The 22,422-nt window shown below is 38.2% G+C and overlaps 1 protein-coding gene across 1 annotated transcript; it reads right to left on the bottom strand.

The window, feature by feature from the left end:
• Nucleotides 1-7,868: 7,868 nt before the first annotated feature.
• Nucleotides 7,869-11,329, bottom strand: LOC135256593 (regulator of G-protein signaling 2-like). The gene is made up of 5 exons (XM_064338518.1): nucleotides 11,137-11,329; nucleotides 10,924-11,010; nucleotides 10,049-10,110; nucleotides 9,534-9,700; nucleotides 7,869-8,685 (listed from the first exon to the last, which is right to left on the bottom strand). The coding sequence occupies exons 1-5, from the start codon at nucleotides 11,196-11,198 to the stop codon at nucleotides 8,491-8,493; spliced, it is 573 nt and encodes a 190-aa protein (XP_064194588.1). The 5' UTR covers nucleotides 11,199-11,329; the 3' UTR covers nucleotides 7,869-8,490.
• Nucleotides 11,330-22,422: the final 11,093 nt, after the last annotated feature.

Raw genomic sequence — 22,422 nt, 5'->3', positions numbered from 1 at the left:
TGTTCCATATCTCGAGTAGAGTTCCTTAGACTTGTACAATCTGTGCCAAGGTGTATTGAAGCTGTTCTGGCAGCTTGTGGTGGCCCAACACCTTACCAAGACTCTTTATGTTGGTTTTTCTTTTAATTTGTCACCTGCCTGTATATCAGACTATGCTAAACCAGAATATTCAATTAAATATTAGAATTAAGGTGTGCTGTGTCAGTGATGAGGCAAATATCTAAAGCTGCTGAGTTTTTAAAAATAATAGGGACCACAGTCCTCTTTCTGGTGGCACGATCTCAAACAGGTGATTCAGAGAAAACCATTTATTAAAGGGAACAAGCAGCCAGGGTGTCTTCTGGGTATGATTTATTTTTTAATGAATGTAGACATTTGCAGAACATATGCATCAGCATGAAACTGACATCAAATGGAAGACACCCACCCAGCCTCAGCTGATAGCGCCAGGAAAGTGCAGTGGGGAACAAGTCGTACATTTTCAATCACATGATATGCCATTGCTGGGCAGCAAGTTCCTGTTTTATCTTCACAACATGTATGGATAGCAACATCTGGAGGTGTACACCTACTGTATGTCTCACTGTATGCTTTGTTTATCTTGGACTGTGAAGTTATTTCTGTGTGTGTAAAACCATTTACCCACATTTCATGTTTCACTTACATCCATCCATCCTTTATCTGTACCCACTTATTCCTGGTCAGGGTTATGGGGGATGCTGGAGCCTATCCCAGTGTGCTTTTTGTGAGAAGCAGGAATACACCCTCAAGAATTCACTGATCTATCCAAGGGCATGTTTTGCTTACATGACTAATATAATGAATGAATGATTCTGTGACTCTGTGAGTCCCTGTCATTCATACTTCTTCCTCTGGGTGACTTGTTTTATGTTATGTGTCTTCACTCAAGTCAGTGTGGGTGGAATATTTTCTGATCTGTAAATGGTGAAAATCCTGGGATTCACAGAAGAGCGGCACACACCAAACACGACAGTCTGTCTGATAAGATATTTTATGATAGGGATTGCTCATGTGTCTGCTTTTCATAAAGTTTATTTTAATAATTCTATCGGTGGGCTTTTGTCTTTTTTTTTGTGGTGTTTTGTGCCAGCATTTACACTGCTTCCCAGAGGAAGGCTGTGCAGTGAAGAGGGTGGGTCTTAGCGTAATGGAGCAGGGCCCAATTTTAGGGGCAATATCATGCAGTCTAAATTTCTGAAATTGATGTACAAAATGAAGCATTGATGATTTATATTGCTGTGAAATTGAGCCCTGTGGCTGGATAATAGATGAAACAGAAGTATCTTGGGTGAACCACAATGAGGTTGTGTGCCAGCTACTGGAGAAGTTAGAAAAAGATAAAAATGGGGTAAAACATTTAGAAGTCAAGAGAGAAAGTGCAAGCTATCAAAATTGATGGTTTGGTTATACTAAAATGAAAGAGAAAATATAGAAATAAAATAATAATAATAATAATAATAATAATAATAATAAATTTCACCATATCAAAGTGTTTCATATTGAATGAGGAACTCACCTCCACCAACAATGTGTTTGTTCCAAACTGCTCACCAATGAGTATAGTTTGTTTATTTAAATGATAAAATACTGTAATTAGTTTAAGAATTTAGGATTACCAAAAATCAGAGACACAATCCAAGCAAACTATTTAACTTTTCCATGAAGAAAATGTTTTCAGGGTGCTACTTTTACAAATACTTACATTACTGTTCAGTTTAATCTTTGAATAAAAAAACTTTTTTTGTGAGGTTCCCTATTTTTTGAGTTTCCTCTTGCATAAAAATTCACCCATGAATGTAGGCACGTACACGCACACAGACACTCCCATTCCCTATTTTCTTGCAGTAGTCATTTATAATATCTGACTTCTGATAATGTATACCAATATACATGCTATTTTTAAAAACTGTGAACTGATGAAATACAAACATGAAGAAGAATGAAAATTCTGTGGAATAAAATCCTTGTAAAAAATGAATAAAATATGTCTTTTAAACTATTTGACCACTAGAAGGCAGTCTTGATCAGTAAAATAACAAGAGGTGTAATCTATGTGTAGACTTTCTAAAACAGAAATAAGACCAGTTTTTAAATAATATAATTGTGTCTTCACATGAAAACAGGTAGACAAAAAAGCCTGCATTTCACGTCATGTCAGCACAAGGGTTATGAGAACATAACACACTTCAACTGTAAGGTTTCATAGTAGCCTACATGACACACCATGCATCTCTAAATCTATCTCTTTCCGGTCATATGCCTGGCCAAATAAAGCACTAACAACATATATATTTTTTTAATGTCAATGTTTTTCCCACAAATTATAAAATCAGTTTGAAAGACCATTTGGATTTTGTGTGCTACGATTAACATTTTCGTGCTAATTTTGAGTTTTTGAGAGAGTAGCACATTCAAATCTTTTAAAGCAAATAAATGAGTAACCATTGGAAAAAGCTGGCATATTTGCATACCTTGTAGGACCAATGCATATCATCTCAAACAACAGATCTACTGAATAAGAAAAGCTTGCTCATATTGACATGACTGTTAGCACAGAATATAATATAACCACTGTATCTGTTCATAGTTCATCTGACACTACTTTAAAGTTCTCCCTCTTTGTCTTTTTTTCCTTGTGTAATTCTTTCCCAGAGCACACAGCACACAAAGTATTTTTTGTGTGTGTGTGTGTATATATTTTGTCACATTGATGCACAGGGCATGTAACAAATTTTCATCCCTTGAAAGTCATCCTGTAGTGGCATATGTAGTCAATGTAAGAAGCACTACAACTGAAGCATGTGCACTCCTCCAGTGACACCTCACTGAAACCCCTGAGTCACTGAGACCATTTGAATCTTTCTAAGTCTAAGGCTTGAAACATACTTGATTTAAATTACGTGAACTCGTACGCAAGATGGCTGTCATGCGTGCCCTGTGGCCATTCAGAGCATTCTTTGTGCACTTCCTCAAGAATGAAGGCTATGTGTCTACAAGGTGCAATACCTGCGTAAACCGCAGGGGCAGTATACATTCTATGCCTAGTGACATGACTGACGCGAAGAAGCCAGGAAGAATGGCAGAATCATTTGAAGAGAAGCCATGCTCTGTCCCCGTCAGAAAATAAGCAGACGAGTATGTGAACAATGTTGCTTGGGGGTGGGACACAGCCACTTCACGTGCATGTAGCCCAAGAAAATTCAACAATGTTCCTAAGTAGCAAGCACGGAGGGCATCGATGGCACAGAAAACCATTTTACAAAGGGGATGCACAAACTTCCTGTGGTTGCGACACAGTCAGAAAACAAAGGTTACCATAGTAGCGTACTACACACACATGCATACTCGCACATTTTCTACAATGCCGTATGTGATCAGTGATCAAACAGAGCGATGACGCAGAAATACGCAGATTTGGTGAAGCTGATGCAGTGCCGATAAACGGCAGTGTATGGCTGTTCTTCTTCCACAAATCTTTTAGATACCGACGCACTTCCTACACATGATTCAGGATGAGTTGCTGATATCTGTGGCTTTTTAACAGCCGTGTGGTCCTGTCTTGCATGTCTGTGTTTTGCTGTCACTGCATTCGGTGTGGGTCTGCTTCTTGCGCTGACTTCTCAAAAGGAAGTGCTTCCTTTACATAGTCGATGACCTTTCAAAAACATGGGTTTGACAAGTGAAGGCCAACAAATTTAAAAAGAGAACTAGGCCTTTGCAATCATCCTCCCTGTAATTTTTTTTCAGCAGATTATTCTACTGATTCAGTGAGCTTTTACACAATGTCTGTATTATATATGTTCAATATGAATTTCTATGTTAATATGAATACAGGGCATATGCTTTAACATGTATAAAATACTGTTTCTTCTGAAATTACTTTGAGTGGGCAAATCCCATTCTACATATTCTCTGTCCCAAATATAGACATGCAAATTGAGAGTTGGGTGTGGGGGTTGTCAAAATTCAATGTTAAAATTATGCCTATGAGCTGAAGTGTGTAATTTTTAACAAGGTAGCATCTCATCTGTAATATGTATGTGACTAAAAATTTGTTTTATGTGTGTTCATTTTAACAAATCAGTTGATGTTCTCATGTTAAAAGTAGCATCCACCTTGCAATTCTTGCAGTACATAACTGTTGGATTAATTTGACCTTTAGCGAAAGGCAATTTTCAAATGAAAGTTCATTTTCAAGGCAAACTGGAAAATAGGTCTTTCATTCACTGAACCCATGCAAGTCTCAGATTCCAGGTTTAGCCTGTTTTAAAATGAGAGCAATGAGGATGCTATGATTAAATCTAATCAGATACCAACCAAGAATGATGCCAACTAGGAAATGGGCCTATATTGAGCTCACAGTGCACATGAGTGGCCATTGTTTGCATTCCATGGGGAACACATCATGTGTTAGGTATACGTTTTTCCACATCGGAAAATTTACCACAATGGTGACAATGCAGATTCTCTATCACTCATTTTCATTTTCATTTTTTCAGTCCACCAGCTAAACCTGCATAGATTTTGAGTTGAGGGAAGGCACTTTATATGCAGCATATACAGAGACTTCTTTCAGATTATGAGGTTTCTGGCCACAGTCTGGTTGTACTGACTTGCCTCTTTCTAAGGGATAACAAATCCTCTTTTTGTGCTTGGTGTTTTTGTGTTGCAAGGTAATTAGTCTTTAGGATCTAGATTCCATGTACTGCATGCACTCCTTTAATTATAATAGACCATAAACTACTGAGAATACTGATTGAAAAACCAACATAACAACTCTCTGTGACCTTCAGCGAGGAGAGCTTAATGAACCTTCTTTGGGCAATGAGAAATGCTAATTTAATGGAAGGAAAAGTCTCCAATGAGTATATATATATATATATATATATATATATATAGATAGATAGGAACTGTTTTAAGGGAAATGATGAATATGTGGTTAAAATTGGGTGAATTGAACCATGTAGGAATTACAGCCCTTTTCATACATACTCCTCCCATTTCCGGGCACCATAATGTTTGGGACAATGGCTTCGCAGGTGTTTCTCATTAACCCCCAAACACCTGTCCGACAGACCAGAAACTGTCTTCAGGAAGCAGTGGATGTGTCCGCAGAAGACTTCACAAACAGAACTACAGAGGTTAGACTGTGAGATGCAAACAACTAGTTAGCTGCAAAAACAGGATTGTCAGGTCACAGTCTGCTAAGAAGTACCTAAAAGAGCCTGCAGAAGGGATTCTTGACAGATCAGAGCAAGATTTACTTGTATCACAGTGATGGCAAGAGAAAAGTATGGAGGGCGAAAGGAACTGGCCCTCAAGCACCGCTCCTCATTTGTTAAACATGGTGGTGGCTGTGTTATGGTTTGAGCATATATGGCTGCTGCTACGGGTACTGGCTCACTTGTCTTCATTGATGACGCAACTGCTGATAACAGCAGAATGAATTCTGAAGTGTACAGAAGCATCTTATCTGCTCAAGTTCAATCAAATGCCTCCAAACCCATTGCATGGCACTTCATCGCACAACAAAACAATGGTTGCAAGCGTACTGCTAAAGCAACAAAGAAGTTTTTCCCAAGTCTAAAATTGAAAAATTCTTGACTGGCCAAGTCATTCACACGATCTGGATCCAATTGAACATGTGCTTAATAGTCACCGAAACAAGCAGGAACAAACAGGCCTGGCAGATCATTACCAAAGATGATACTCAGCACCTGGTGATGTCTATGAGTCACTGACTTCAGGAAGTTATTGCATGCAAAGGATGTGACAAAGTACCAAACATGACTACTTTCCTTAACATAACATTAATATGTCCCAAACATGGTGCCCTGAAATTGAGGGGCTATTTATGAAAAGTGCTGTAATTTCTACAGGGTGAAACCAAAGCATATAAAAATAACCTTAAATAAAAGTTGAGAATGTGCATTTAACCACATGTGAATTGCTTGATTACAAATCTAAAATTGTGGAGTACAGAGCCAAATCAAGAATTAAAACAAGAACATTATGGTGCTCACTGTATATATATATATATATATATATGTGTGTGTGTGTGTGTGTGTGTGTGTGTGTGCGTGCGTGAGCATGCATTTTTTAATTAATTAATTAATTTTTTAAAAACTTGGCAAAGAGAGTGGAAAGTAGCTTTCCACAACACCAGTGATGTTAACAAGAATTTCAAATATGTTCCATCAGACAAAGAAAACAGGCTCTTTAATTAGCTCTAGTCATGAAGCAATAACTACTCCATTAAATGCTTTTCTGATTGCATGTGAGCGATAAACTATGTCTGTGACAGTCCGCACAAAGAGAGGTGCTACTGTTGAATAAGAGCCATAGTCAAATAGGCTCACGTGCCCTTGATGTGACATTGCAGGTAAGCAAATAACATTAGAACAAGATGATATTCAACCTGTCTAAAATGTTCTTCACAATCTATCAACATCAATGCTGGTACTCCCACCGATAAGGGGAAAAAAGCCCTAGGCTCCAGCCCACTGTGTTCTTCAATTGTTTTCACTTTCTTGTCGGACAGAAACCCCAAAAACACTTAAGATGATATTAGAATTTAGATTCTAAAGTCTGATCTCCATTAAATTAATGCCACCTTATGAGCATTTTAAAAGTTGATTCTATGAAATATAATCTAACAAAAATAATTTATCTAAAATAATAGACTAGACTTGAGTAGAAGAGAACAGACTGGAATGAATCTAATAAATGGAAAGCGAGAGGTGTAAATTGGAGTGAATACGCTGATATTATAAGCATAAGACTACCTCCATTTATAGACCCTGCTGCTGCCACAGGACATACTTACAATTTGCATGTGAATTTTGGCCTGTTGTGAAAAACAAAAGCTGGGGGTCAAATCTTGTGGTATTTTAACTCATGAATTCCTTTCTGTTAGTTATTCACTGAAATACATACACAATCTTTAAGCATTAACGGGTCAGCATTACAACACTGAACTATGGAACTGATTGAAAATAACCAAATCATTGAATTCAATAAAGAGGTTGTGACTGGAATTGTAAAAGTCTCCTAAGAGGAATATGCAGGCTACTCTACTTTATACTCAATCATCAGACTGAACAGATTGATTATCTTTGATTACAACACTCATGACCTTCCCCCAAGTCTCTGTACTTTGCATCTGCCTCTTCTCCCTTTTCATTCTTGGGTCTGCCAGTGCCATCTCTTTACATGATTTAGCATGCCATTGAAATGAATGCGATTTCATGAAATGTAATCTGAGCCATAATCCCACATCAGTTGATTTAAGTAGAAAATTGCCTTGAAACTCATCGCATAAAACCATTCAAGTTTTTACATATGGAGAAACATAACTGGTTAAGTAGTATGTACTTAGAGTCTAAGTAGAATAGAGAAGACATTTTAAATTGAATACACTAGACATCAATAAACACAACTCAAAATCATTAGTTCACAAAAATAATTTCTTCCACACTGTTAGGAAAATGTCGTGAAAAAAATACAGCAATTTACTGGCAACAATTAGGCATCCTCAGGAGTGCTATACTACTCCCCAACTTATACAGAGCGTGCCCTGGTGCTTGCCTGCCACTCACAACCACTTGCCATGCTGCCATACCCGTGGGGCACTGCCCGGTCCATCGAAGCCACGTCTATGATGAATTTAGATTGACACTCATTCTTAATGTGTGATTTTAATTTGAGAATTATCCATGATTTGTGTTAATCTGAATATCCAGTGGGTAAACAGTTGGCTAGTTAATGCAGTGTATTTTATTAAGCAGGAAGGTGGGTCCTTTGCTCAAGTACATATCTCTTGCGTGGATATATATGACGTGATGGTGTTTTTATCTGTAGCATTTTGCATCATTTTTATTGAAATGACATCAGTATCACTGCATCAGAACACAAGGCTGATTGTCAAAAAATTGTGTTTTTAAAACACGTAAACATTCATACACTTTATGAATCATTTAAAAATTATTTTTGCAGACCAGCTGCAACTAAGAGAAGGTTTATTTCATGTCAGCGACAACATCAATGAAGTCTGCCTAATTATGCAACCCACAATGTTAGTTTTACATTAACAATTTTACAAGAATATAAAAAGAACACTTGTCCATTTATTGTTGGCCTATTTACATACATTCTATAAATACACAAATGCAAATTGCCTTGGTATTAATAAAAAAAAAAAAAAATGTTAATTTAGGACTTTGCAATTGTTCAGCAAAAATAAAACTGATTGTACAAAGGGCCATGACTGTGCAAAGTTGAAATGGAGTTAGGATTGTAAACCATCCATGTTTGACCTTTCTCAATATTTGGAAAGTGGCAGCCCTAGTTCTAGTGCTTACCAAAGCCCCAGATACTTTTCAAGTCATGGTCAGTTCCAGGTTCAGTTCACTATGGTCGTGAGTTAACATGGAAGCTTTTTTCGATGATCTGCCAACAACAGATTTAAGTTCAAGCTTTCAGATATGTTCCTTTTCTCGCTTCCACTTTGCAAAGGTCCTTGTAGAACTCTGATTGAATGAATCGAGGGTAAGAGGAGTTCTCCATGAGGCAGTATATCTTATTTTGGGCTCCAGAAAAGCAGGAATAAGTTGGCTGTTGGAGATTCTGGGTAATGGAGTCTTTTGTGTGATAATCCAGGTTGATCTATAGTATAACACGCATGGAGAAAAAAGAAATTAGTGGAATTAGGAAATGTCTTCTTTGCAGCAAACATTTATATCACACAATCACACAATATCAATGTATATTTGTCCTTTTGTCCGATTGTAATGGGGAATAGTTCTGCTTATGGTTTTGAACCATGACTCTCTCCATCTTTATGGAAAAACAAGGGGTGAACCTAGTTCACTGAGCAAAATTTACATTCCCTGCCAGTTAAACTTTGGGATGGCATCACATTTCACAACACTATTTAAATGCTTACTCTGGCATCTGTACTCCGCAACACTCTATAAAATGGGACCATTCCTTATTATCATAGACATATGGGCCAGCCTTTATACAATGACAGCATCCCATTGACAAGTTTGTCACATTTGCCACTGAATTGACAATAATAACCAGTATGGAAGGTATCTGGCCGAGCATCAATCAAAATTTGTCCTTAACGTTGATTGGGACTATAATTTAAGAGTGTCTGTTTCCAGCCCACAGTTTGACAAGTTAATTTTGGTGATTGCTAAACTGTGTTTGTCAAGAATAAAACTAATACAATTATTTGTGGGGCAACAATAAAAAAAAGGTTCCCTGAATCCCAGATGTCTCCCTGTTACTTACGGTTTAATGTTTTTATTTTTTTTGTTTTTTTTTATAAAGTTTCATTGCAAAAGAATTGCAGTGTTTTTTTTATTGATTTTTCTTTTTATTTAACCTTTATGAAGCCAGGCAAGTTACTGTGACTTTTTTAATATTGTGGCTTTCTCATTTTCATCCCCGATAGCCCAATAATTCTGATGACTACAATTTAAAGTTCTTCTCTAATGTAATCTCACCTCCTTGGGGGACTCGCTCCTGATGAACTCCTCATAAATCCTGCTGGCTTTGGAGGCGAGCTTAGCTGGAGATTTGATCTTTCTGAACTCCTCGCACGCCAGCCAAAACTCTATGTTCTCCTCACAGAACTCTGATTGCAGGAAGATTTTGAATGCTGCTTGCCCATCTACACATAACAGATGGACGACAAAATGTTTTTTGTGGAACAATTACACAATCCGAAATTATTATTATTATGCATATTCATATTGCTTTTCAGACAGCCGTACCAAAGCGAATTACAGAGCATTTTACATACTATCCATCTGCACAGTTTGGATGCTTTTCTCTAGCAATTCAGTGCAATAATCTCAAAGGCCAAACTGCACAACCCCATGGAATTTGGACCTGCAACCTGAGTTACAAGACCCAGTGCCTTAATCATGAAAAGTGACCTTATTTAAAACATGGGAGATTTGTTGAGTACATCCGCATTGATACAAGTAATAGAGTAATAGAACCAACCAAAACTTACAGGTGTGGGACAGCAGTCTTTCAAGGGAGAGTTCCCATTGCTTTATTTCTTCGATAGACAGTCTGCCATTGGAGAGAAAACATGTATACTGAAGCACACAGCTGCTATGAGGGTAAACAAGCAGAAACAAGCCTGGGTCTTGAAGAATTACAAGTTGCTGAAAAACAGCCAGACAGCACTACGGGTGAAATTGTTGCCTGATATGGGTATATTCGTATATTCACAGTCTGCGTAAAATTAACGTCTTATTTACTGAGACTACAGCTAATTTGACAATGGGACTGCCTATTAATTGCATTTTGCATATGAAGCAGAGCTTAAAAGGCAGTAAAACAAACAAACAAAAAAAAAAACTTGTTGGATGTGGGAAAATGTATGCATCTGCTGATGTGCCGTAAGAGCGTATACAGCACTACAGACATTGCACAAAATGTGAGCAGTGATATTCCAGCTCTGGTGGCAATTGTTGATTGAATTAATCCAGATGCCAGAGTGTAATGTTGCAAAGAGCTTGACTGCTCTTTAGAGGCGAATAAATTTACATTCACAAAAATCGACCCTTGTTAATTGTTCAAACTTTAGTTCATTCAACAGAATGGAATAATCCGCAACACTTATATTATCGCCATGTGTTATTTGCGCGATTCTCCCTTAAATACATTGCATTAAGAAGAAATGCACACCTTGCGATGACTCATGTGAGTGACGCATACTGCACTTAGAGCCCTGTGAGCCAGTTTAATACGTAACCATGTATTGTTCTGTGGCAGAATGCGTCATATCTGTGCCTGAAAGTATTTGCAAAAGGCTTAGTACATCTGGCCTGACCCTATATGCCTGAGACAGTGAACCACAGTTTTGACAACAATTTGTACCTGCAAAATCTTTTTTTTGAGGCTGATTCCTGTGCCAAGGAGGAGCTTTTCAAACGGTGCTGTAAAATGGACCTCCAGGTTTTGTGTCTGGATGTGCAAGATAGCCACAGGTTAGTACATGAAGACATTCTTGGTTTTACAACAAGTAAATACAGGCACTGTCACAACTTGAATGCAGCTTAATACATCATCACCAGAAATATTAAAACTTACTTGATCCTCTGTTTCTCAAGAATCGTCAATGTGTTATCATGATGTACACGTGCTATGTCCATTTTTGTTGATTTTCATTGGGGATTGAATGCAAAAGCTCTATGCAAATTTATTCCCGACGCTTTCCCCAAAGCAGACTTTATGAAGTCTCGCCCAGGATAAACTGTGCTCTTTATGTTCATGGTGTGGTCTGGGGAGGAGCAGACCTACTGCAACTCAACCTGATACCTGATCTGATTGGTCACTGACATTTGATTACATAGAAGGAAGACTGGCACGTTCAACCCTGGGTGTGACGTGACAAGATGTGGAGCAATATCCGAGGCAAGATGAGCTATATGCAGGTATTGCTCAATAAACGCAGTTGAGAGGATAGGCTAACAAAGCGCTACGAGCTAAAAATAGTTGTAATTCCTTCTGTTGCCCGACCCACTATTGCTATTTGCTACGGCAGCATTTCCTTGGCCCTCTTCTGTGCGTCAGCACACGTCACCCAGCACCAGTAAATTGCTCGTACCTTCAGGGGACAAAAGATGAACAATTGTGTATGTGTTTCAAATAAAATCCTTCTAGCTTATGACTGCATGTCCCTGAGAGATTCATATGGTTTAACCCACAGAAAATGGGCCAGAATACACTTTCAGAAAAGTGTGTGAAGATCATTTCAAACAAACCATAAGCAGTTTGTTAATTAACTTAATCACCACCTGGGCTGGTATTTCACAGTAGTAGTGGCTGGGGACCCATGGTGAAAACTGGTCATTTTAACAAGTTGGCTCAATTAATTACATTTAATAAGCTGTTTAATTGTGGCCTAGATTTGACATCTCTCAGAATCTACCATGAATGTCTTCTGTGATTAAAAGAATACATACAGTTCCTTCCAGACTTATTGGAAACCTTAATAATATATATATTTTTTAAACTGTATAAAATAAATACTACAGCTAATGAGCTAGGTTTTATGTTCAAAGGATGGCAACACACTCTTAGTTCTGATAAAACTGTTTCCAAAAAAGTTTGGAACTGGGGGTGGATCTTTGATATTAAGAGGTTGACTTACAACCTGGTTTAACCCCTATAGGAAACCTGGCCATGATTGGATATTTCTCCAAGATGATAATCCCAAACATACCTCAAATTGATCCAAATTGATTAAGTGACCAGAATTGGGTGTTTTTGCAATGCTTCAGTGCGTAAAATTGAACTTGTAGCTTGAGTTGAAGAGGGCAGTCCAAAAGCAGAATCCAGAGGATCTTGTAGGGTTCTGGATGGGGAATTGGTCAAAGAGCCTTCCCCAGTATGTTCACCAATCTCATAAAATATAACAGCTGACTTAGTACTGTTATCCATGCAATTAGATGGTGCAAAAATACAGATAAAAAGGACGGCTAAAATTGTGACACCATTTTTTAAATGAAAGTATTACTAGTAAAAAAATAAATAAAATTAAAAAAAACAAAAAAAGAAAGAAATTATAGCTTGAAGTTTTTCTTACACAATTCTCAGTGATACTGTTTGCAGCCTATTCTCAACAAGGGTTTTGGTAATTCTAGAACAATCACAATGTATTGTTTTGTAATGCCGTACAAAAAAATGATCCTTCATCTTCTTTCATTTTATCATGAGTGACATTTACTTATCTCCTCCAAAACTGCTTTTGTTCTTTTCAACTTGAACAAGACGAATGGAAAGAAGTAGGCCAATGAGCTTTCTTCCACGATTCTATTTATAGTTCAGTCTATTTTTAAAATAAATACAATGTTATGGTTGGTATGCATAAAACATGAATGATAAGATAAATATAGATAAATATAAACAGATAGGTCTGACTGGTACTGATCGGAATGTAACCATACACCTCTGCCAAACACGTTTTCTGAGAAAGATCTCAATGCCAAGCAACAGCACAGCATATGCAATGGCATTCATGACTGTACTTAGGAGTGCAATGTGAAATATGAATAAATCTTGTCAATCTAAATGCCTTCGAGCTCAAATGAGGCTACCTGCTCCATGCTTCCTGCCAGGTCATTCATAATTAAAATCTCTTGGAATTGTGTACATTGGTTTTGTTATTAACAATTGGCAGAATTCTCACATATTGACATACGAGTCAGACATTCCTTATATAATGCATACGCCCCATCTCATTTGTTGGCCTTTTTGTAAGAGAAGAGCCTGTAATCAGCAAAATCCTAGAAATCAGGGTTCACGAAAAACCGTCTCTCCCCAAGCAACATCCCACATGAGAAACGCTGTCAGGCAGAATGAATGAATGATCGCAGTTGTTTGGCGAAATACAATTCATTAAGGTACATTTGGAAACAATGTTATTCCTTTGCAAAATTGGTGTGATTTGTGTGTGTCTCACAAAGGGAAATTTCCATTTTATGTGACCTGCTAAAACCTGTGGGGGTAGTTTATCCATATCCAAAGAAATCCTCTTCAAATGTAAAATAGCAGAATTTATTCTGAAAACACAATTGTGATGAGTATATTTTGAACTCAGATATTTTATCTGTTTCCATGGGCCTGTTTATTTCACTACCCAGTATCACACGGCTTTTGAACCAGTTACCAAAAGGAAAGTACCTGAAAGAAATTACAAATGATTCAAAAAGCACCCACAGTGGACGGATGTGAGGTAGATACATACATTTCAGCACCAAAATAGCATTTTATGCTAATGAAACTCAATACAGGTCTGATTCACAAAGTCGATCGCTAATGAACACTAAGATGATCAGAAACCTGATGTAAAATTTGACAATGACCTTGGTAACTGATATAATTGTAAGAGAAAGACACCGCTGGGATGTTAGGTGTGCAAGAGAGCCAAAAGTTATGTTATTACTGGTGGAGTTATGCAAAACTAGAATTAATTGATGACTAAGATGACACTAAGCCTCATATTTCTTTGTAAGGGGACAAATATTCAGACAACTCCAATAACCATGTCACTTTTAATGAAATTAATTCATTTTAAATTGTCAAGAGTCTATGATAGTAAGATTGTAAGTTGTTCCAAGAACTATTGAAGAGGTCCATTTGATGGCCATTCAGCCAATCTCATTTGTGGTATAATGGTTTCTTTTTTAGTCATTATTGTTTCTGCACCATTATTTGTGTGCCAAAGCAAAATGAATGCCTTGTAAATGACAGACAAGTTTCCAATTAATGTTACCGAGTTACCACGCCTGTTCAACTTCAAAAACTGAAGTGAGCGAAACCAGCCTTTTAATTTATTTGTGCATTGGGATATAACTTGACACCAAGAGTTTTTGAGCTAAAAAAAATTACAATTATGCCCAGACCACTGAGACAAGCCTCACATGTAAGCCAATGCAGCAAAGAAGTTGAAACTGGGTGCAACTCTTTCTCTAAAACAAAGTGTAGGTGACCAATCTGAAGGTGGAAACACCATGTTTCACAGCTAAAATGCATTTTTGAACTTGTGGACTGTACTCATAACTATTTGCGCGTGATTGTGTAGTTATTTGATTTGTATCAGTACTTTCATTAATCTGTTGTTAATCTGGCCTGGATAAGCAATCAGTACAAACTGAGCTCATTATTCTTTCTTAGTGGCTCTGCCACAACATCACTTCAGAAATTGTCTTTGCTAAAACTATTTAGAGCTGAACACAATGTAAAATCTAAAGAATTTGCAAATTGTTGCTTTGAAGGGCTATGGAAGGCCTTTTCACATACTGTACTTTGTACATAGCAAACCTGACTTGATGTGATGTTTATGGTGAATATGTAAACATTCCAACAGCTTAGCAGTGTGAGATCACTCTTCTGAATAAATGAATCTATGCAAATATATCATTTTTTCCATTCCTCCGCACACAGGCTGAGCATCACTACCTAACTTTGAATATCATGTGCAGTAAATAGCCTGTATTCAAAATCGAGGCAGTCTGAACTGTGGACAAAATTTGGATATGCGCTAGGTACATGTAAAGATAAACATTTTTATCACAAGTTTCCACCTTCACATTAAACACAGATGAAGTATTGTCCATGGGTCTGGACAAAAAAGTACTAAAACTCAGAGTGATAAATTTGGCCTGGGTGTAAGATCCCAATTTTTTTTAAAAAAAAGGTTTTTAAAGTATGGTACCATTTCCCCATTTTGAAGCAGGTAACATTATTTTATTCTGAAACTTGTCTAAGGAAATGTACACATGAACAAATATTTTGTTGTATGTACATCATTGAGGCTGGTGAACAGAATCTACTTAATCTACCCAGATGGCTCCGCTTAGTCTGCAAAGGCAGTACAAGATAAAATAATACCACGCCTTTGAGGCTCTCAAGACAGAGCAATGATAAAATCAGAAAAAGTTGCATTTGTGGGTCATGTCCTCTATGTTCCACAGGTCAAATGGCTGATTGAGACAGTGGGCTGAGTTACATCCAGGCTGCCAGGCTGAACGGATGTGTTGTCAGAGCTGTGACGCAAAGTGACAGACATGCATCACTAAAAAATAAAAACAAAAATAAAAAAAACCCGGCAAATTACTGATTATCAAACTTCCTGATTACTGAGAGTAAAACCGGTGCAGAATGTAGTACCCTGTACTATGGTAATGCAAGTGTGTAACCATTATTTCCAAGGCTGACACAACAGAAGCCTGTGATGATTGGCCCCTGGTGTGCCTGTGCAAGGCCTGACAGGTTGAGAAACCCCACTGCAAATATCAGAATTAACAATGAGTGAAGTTTTCCCTCGTGAATCCCTAAATGTTAAAGACATTTTGCGCATCAGAAACTGTGTGCAAGGCCTATTTAGTTCAGTTTTTGCAGTTCCACAGAGAAGTAAAAAAAAAAAGTTTTACCCATTTTTGGACAGGTTCAGTTGAGTTTGTGTGGGCGGATATTGTGACACATAGTACAGGATGCACAGCAGACTGCTGTCTTGATGAACGTGGAGAACTTCCTCTGACACTTTATTTTGATGCCCCAAGTGTCTGTGTCTGACTGTGTGTGTGTGTGTGTGTGTGTGTGTGTGTGTGTGTATGTGCGCGCGCGCATGTGTCAGCACCAGAACTGTTGAAACTTTGCTAAAAATAATTGTTAAACTGGATTCTGAATTCTGCTATAAACAGAAATGACAAATGAACGACGTGCATGGAATGCTCAGAGCGAGTCAGGAAACTCTACTCACATGCTCCCGCATTTCCATAATCAACCAATCACATACACATGACACATTTTCTCATACCCATCCAATCACATGCAGACATCACTAATGTAGTACCTTTTTAAATCAACAGTCAGACCTCTCCAGTGCTGCTGCTGATTGCCTGCGCTGCTTTCGAATGCTTTGCTTGCTCTGCACAGAACTGTGCTCACCCTCCACCACGCCCCTACCATACATCACATCTGTTTGAATCTGCTTCTAGGTACTGGGGTGGGGGGTTTCTGGCATTCTTCCTGTTTAGTAGGGGAGATGTATTGTGCTCCCTGTTAGGTAGGGTAGTGCGCGCATGCTGGTGCGTGCAATGTAGGACAAAAGCAGATTCATTCAGCACCAAACCAAAAAATGTAGTTACATATTCATTGAAATATTGAATCTAAATATGTGAATTGTCTTGACTGAAATGATTTTTAGAGTCAAACTGGCTTCTTGTCCTATCCAGACATGTCAGAAAACAAGTTGCAGATTTTTTTATACATAGTCCTTCATTACACACAAGTCAAGAACTTTCCACTGTTTGGCCTTTGGTTGCTTTTGCAGTGTGTTTGGGGTCAATGTTCTACTGCAAGGTAAAACACCATCCAATGAGTTTTGAGGTAATTGGTTGGATCTGAGCAGATGGGTTGTTTCTGAACGCATAAGAATTCATCCTATTGCCATCAGCAGTCACATCATCAATAAATACCAGTGAACCAGTCCCCGTGCCAGCCATACGTACAGAACCAAAGCCAAAACACTACATCCACCATTTTTCAAAGATGAGGTGAGATAGGGGTGATTCCAATCATAAGCAGTTCCTTTCTTTCCTCATGTCTCTCTTTCCATCAAATTGTTACAGGTTAATACTTTATCTATTTCATAAAAGTTTGTTCTAAAATTCTAACATTTTTAAATGTACTTTTTAGCAGACTCTAAACTGGCCATTCTGTTCTTGCGGCTTTCCAGTGGTTTGCATCTTGTGGTGAAGTTATGCTGTGGTGTAGTCTTCTCTTTATTTTAGTCTTTGACACATTTTACATCCACATTCTGGAAAGTGTTCTTCATCTGTTTGACAATTGAAAAGGGGTTTTTCTTCACACTTGAAAGTATTCTTTGGTCATCCACTACAATGGTCTTCTATGGTTTAGCAGATAGTTTGATATTGCTGAGGATGCCAATGCATTCTTGCTTCTAAACAATGCATCAAACCGTTGATTTTGACACACTTAAAGTTTTGGCTATGTCTATGATCGATTCATTCATGTTTTCCACCCCATGATGGCCTGCTTTTCTGGCACAGTTCTTTGATCCTCATGTTAGAAGACAACAGCAACAGAGCCCAAATGGAAAAGCCAAACCTAAAATCAACTCTAGACCTAGCTAAAATAAAAAAAAATAAACACCAAAACATGCACTGACCAGTCTGTTAGGTGTCTAGCCTTGGAAAAACCTGCCTGCTACATGTGACCGGCTGTAATTAAAAATAAATAAATAAAAGAACATTAAATAAGTTTTGATAATTTATTCAATCTCTATAGGCCAAAATGCTGACCCAAGCACCAAAGTTCAATGATATCGTGATATTCACTGATAGAATTCTGATGTGTAATGTATTGCAAGGTTTTTTTGGCAACATGTTTTTACCATAAATGTTAGCTTTATGTGAAACTGAAAATCAGAACTTCCTGTTTCTTATCTGTGCATCCTGCAGGAAATCCCCAGTTATATTCAACAGGACAACAGGTTTGATTCTCAGCTCTTGATTTGAAAAAATACACATTTACAATTAATGAGCAGCTTCAAGGAAAAACCACTCATTTCTGGAGTTCATTTTTGGTGCAGAGCTGGTTTTGCACTTACCGTATTGTCAACAGAAATCTACTCCCAAAAGGGATTCAGTCAACAGTTAAGGTGAGAAATGGAGAAAACACCTAATTGTTCTGGTTCTAAGAATCCTGAATTCATTGCAAATGACCCAAATAAAATTTACAGAATAATATGTGGTTCTTGAATCTAAATAATTTTTTCAGTAAATGGCAGATCCAAAACATCTAATGAAAAGATGAACATAGGCACATTCAGTAGTGCTCACAGTACAGGGCAAAAACTAGGGTGAATAAAACAAATGTTTCAAGACAACACAGTCCCCGTCAGGTTCTAATTCAAGTCCCCATTTAAATTAGTAACATACTTGCTCTGACATATTTCCACAGAACTAGAACTAGAAGTGAACAGATACTTTTTTTTTTTGGTCATTTTTCTCCCATTTTCCAAAATTTTAGTAGTTATACCAATTCCCTGTGTGAATCACGGTCCTGGTCAATACGCTATCCTCGGTCGGTCTGGGGAGGGTGTAGACTACCACATGCCCCCTCCGATACATGTGGAGTCGCCAGCTGCTTATTTTCACCCGACAGCGAGGACTTTCACTGGGAGAGCGTAACGCGCGTGGAGGTTCACGCTATCTTTCCCAGATCCCCTCCCTGCTGAGCAGGCGCCCCCGACCAACCAGTAGGAGTTGCTAATGCGACTATCAGGACTCATACCCTCACCGGCTTCACACCCGCGAACACTGTCAATTGTGTTTGTAGGAACATCTGACCAAGCCAGAAGTACCGTTGCTGGGGATTGGTAGGCGAGTGCTTATACCTCTACACTACCCAGACGGCGAAGTGAATAGATACTTGATAAAAGCTCACTGCAAGTCAGTACTCTCCCACTTACACAAAATACCTGTTTAATCACTTACGCTTTCTCAACATATCCTGGGCCTTGTACACAACGAGGCTTCTCCTACTGCTGATTTATGTTGAATCATACTGTCCAATTCATTCAGCAGAAAAGCTGTCTGGACCAAGCAGAGCAGTGAACAGTGTAAGCAGCTTTCCATCCTGAACCACATCAATTTAATTAGTCATTGCATGCTTTCAGGTTAGCTTTGAATTCTATCCCTTGAAATATTCTATGGGAATCTGTGCATTCAGGTTTACAGGCTGATCTGGTTTCTAATACCTATGGCACTCCATGAACTCTGAATGGTTTATGGTGGTGCTTTGTACTGAAGCAGACCGCCAGTAGCTACTACACTAGGGACAGGATGACTACCATTTGAACTGATGACATTATTTGCATGGAAATGCCATGTCACCTGGAGTCCGACTGTAGGTCAATTACTAATTTAAACACAACTTTGAGACTCATCAGAAATTCCAGAAATGATCCATCCCTGCAATGCTCAGATTAACATGATACTAATGATAGTCTCTCTAAAATCTTACTAATTGGGCCATTGGTAAGCTAAGTTCCATTACACATTGGTAGAGTTACAGAGGGCAAACCATAAATGAGTGGAGACCTATGCTTCTGCTCAGACCCCAGACAGATAAAACATTATGTATGTTCTCACGATACATTTTTAAATGGGCTGTTTCTTGCAATACAGGTATAATATAATAAAGGATACATTTCTTGTAAATTAACCTCTATACAGTACATCCTGTTATTCTGAGGAGATCATTCTCAAAGTAGTCTTCTGTATTTTCTGTCATGTGACACAGTTGCCTGATTTGAATCTGGTTGTGAACGTTGGTCCGGATGCACAAAGGGAAGTGCTGACTGAAACTTGATCTTTGATCACCGCGACATAGTTTCATTGGTTTAGTCACAAGGCCATGAGCCTCAGTGTGACGTTCTAGCAAAAAAAAAAAAAAAAAAAGTGGTAACACTGGTGTTGGCCTGTTCTTGTCACATTGAAAGACATAGCTTTCTGATATTCCCGCTTGAATTTTTTTTTTTTTTTTTTTTTGTTGCTGTCAAGATTATTCTCTCAAATTGTTGTCCATTACATATGTTTTTCTGATTTTGAGTGATGCATAAATACAGGTGTCTTTAATTATTCTGCAAAATATAAGCCCACTTTTAATATATGCACACCTTACTGTAACAGGACTTTTTCTTTTCCCTCTTAAGACTATATGAAATCATAATAGTCAGCACACAGGATGTGTGAGTAGATGAGACCCTGGGAAAGTTTTTGACTTGATATACCATCCATTGGTTGAAAAGTCCCATTCATTGCACTCATTTTATGATAAATGTGTTTCCCTTGAATTTCATTAAAAGATACATTGTTCCCAGAAAATCTCTTATTGCATGGTATACATCTGGCCATGCTTCAGTCCCACAATTTGTTATGCATAATCCACCCGTCCACTATCTAACTCGCTTATCCTCTGGGTTGCGGGGGGGTGCTGGAATACAGGAATACACCCTGGACAGGCCACCAATCTATCACAGGGCACTCACACCATTCACTCACACACTCATACCTAGGGGCAATTTAGACTCTCCAGTGAACCTAGCCTGCATGTCTTTGTACTGTTGGAGGAAACTGGAGTCCCTGGAGGAAATCCACGCGGACACGGGAAGAAGGGATAATTCACAAATGCAATTATCTTGGCAAAAATGAGGTCATTCTCTTTTACTGATAGCCACAAAATGTAAATGAGGTAAAACTATACATGTCCTGGATCATATACTCCTTGAACACAAGCGTGCAAAATCCAAGGATGATATGCAGTACTACTAAAGATCTATGAAGCAAAAGGTAATTGGTGTTACCTGGTGTCCTTTAGTGTCTCCAAATCTATCCAAAATGTCTAAATTGTGCATTACTGTAAATCATAGCATAATCATATACATCACCACAAATCAACAGACTTACAAAACTCACCCACACATCCTTTTCAATAGGCATCTTTTCATCAGTGTAGGGGTCTTAAATATCTAAAACCTCACCTAAAATGAATAAAATGTAATCAGCCAAACTTCAATAAACACATTTGCCACATGCTTATTTGCTTGCATAAATACATATTGGGTGTGTTCCAACTTTTTTTATGTCCTTTGTCTCCGAGGTCCTTGACTGACCTGGAAATTGATCGAGGAAGATCATCTCTGAGGACCTTCCAACCTGTTAAATGCTCCTTTAAGGAGCTAGGAGCTAAGAGCTAGACGTGGCTTTGAACTGGCACTTGATAAAAAGATTTACTCAGGAAAATGTTTGTCATTGCAATATGAAAACATTAGGGAGAGGGAGAGAGGTAGTGCAAAGGAATGTGAAACTCATTGTGGACCTGGTTCCTTCCCAGATTCATTCCTCAGTGTTGCCACTGCTTTCAGTTCAGGAACTGTTGCTTTCGGTCACACCTATAGGAGGTGTTTGGAGCACATGCTCCACTCAAGCTAGTCAATGCTGTTGCTGGATAATTGCTGCTACAGAGCCCAATGGTGAAAATAGTTAAATAGGATTAGCTGCAGATTCAGTGAATGGAAAATTCGCAACTTAATGACAGCTGAACCAAAGGAACAAATAATTACATGGAGGTGAGTCAGTTCTTATCATTTATCAAAAAGATTTGTTCAAAAAGAATAAATCATCCATGAACGACACACCATCAAACCTCTCATAGTTTGTATTTCAAAACGGGGTCATTCCTATGTTCCCAGGTTCCTGTGTTCCCCAAATTTATATGGCACATAATGGGAACACGAAAAAGGGTCCTATGTTCCCAGAGTCCTATGTTCCCCAGCTCTACATGAAATCTTATCTGTGTTCAGTAGATAGAGACAATCAATGATTTTCTGTCTTACTCCAGAAAACGGTGTCAGCTAGGTCTATCAGCAAACAAATGGTTTAGCTATGCTCAGAAGTCCTCAATAATAATAATATTTTCCAAGAAATTATGAAAAATTGTTCACAACGTTTCATCAGGTGCAGTAGAACTTAGGATCCTGGGAACATAGGACCCTGGGAACATAGATACGCTCCCTTTCAAAACATCTCCATGCATCCATGCATGCAAAGTTGCAAAGATGGCCTTTAATAGATTGTATCAGGGTGTGACTAACTCGTTTGCACCTATATGTATGGAAGTTGAACTTCATCACATTAATTGTATGATAACTGATAAAGAAGCAAATCTGTTAAGAATGTACAAGGGCCATTACATGCGAGAAGGTGTAAGAGGCAGGACGGGGTACACATGTCAGCTAGTACCCCATTATACATCTGTGCTATAAAATCAAGCAGTCCTGGA

Source organism: Anguilla rostrata, chromosome 6 (genome assembly GCF_018555375.3).
Source record: "Anguilla rostrata isolate EN2019 chromosome 6, ASM1855537v3, whole genome shotgun sequence".
In the NCBI taxonomy this organism is placed as follows: Eukaryota; Metazoa; Chordata; class Actinopteri; order Anguilliformes; family Anguillidae; genus Anguilla; species Anguilla rostrata.
The sequence above is the reverse complement of the archived record's forward strand: the minus strand, read 5'-3'. Positions and strand labels throughout refer to the sequence as shown.

What these genes read in the sequence shown, in the direction of transcription:
- LOC135256593 (XM_064338518.1), bottom strand. Translation starts at nt 11,198, where the DNA reads ATGGACATAGCACGTGTACATCATGATAACACATTGACGATTCTTGAG. An exon ending in CTTGAGAAACAGAGGATCAA is followed by an intron (nt 11,011 to 11,136) that starts GTAAGTTTTAAT and finishes TTGCACATCCAG; the next exon opens with ACACAAAACCTGGAGGTCCA. An exon ending in GGAGCGAGTCCCCCAAGGAG is followed by an intron (nt 8,686 to 9,533) that starts GTGAGATTACAT and finishes GTTATACTATAG; the next exon opens with ATCAACCTGGATTATCACAC.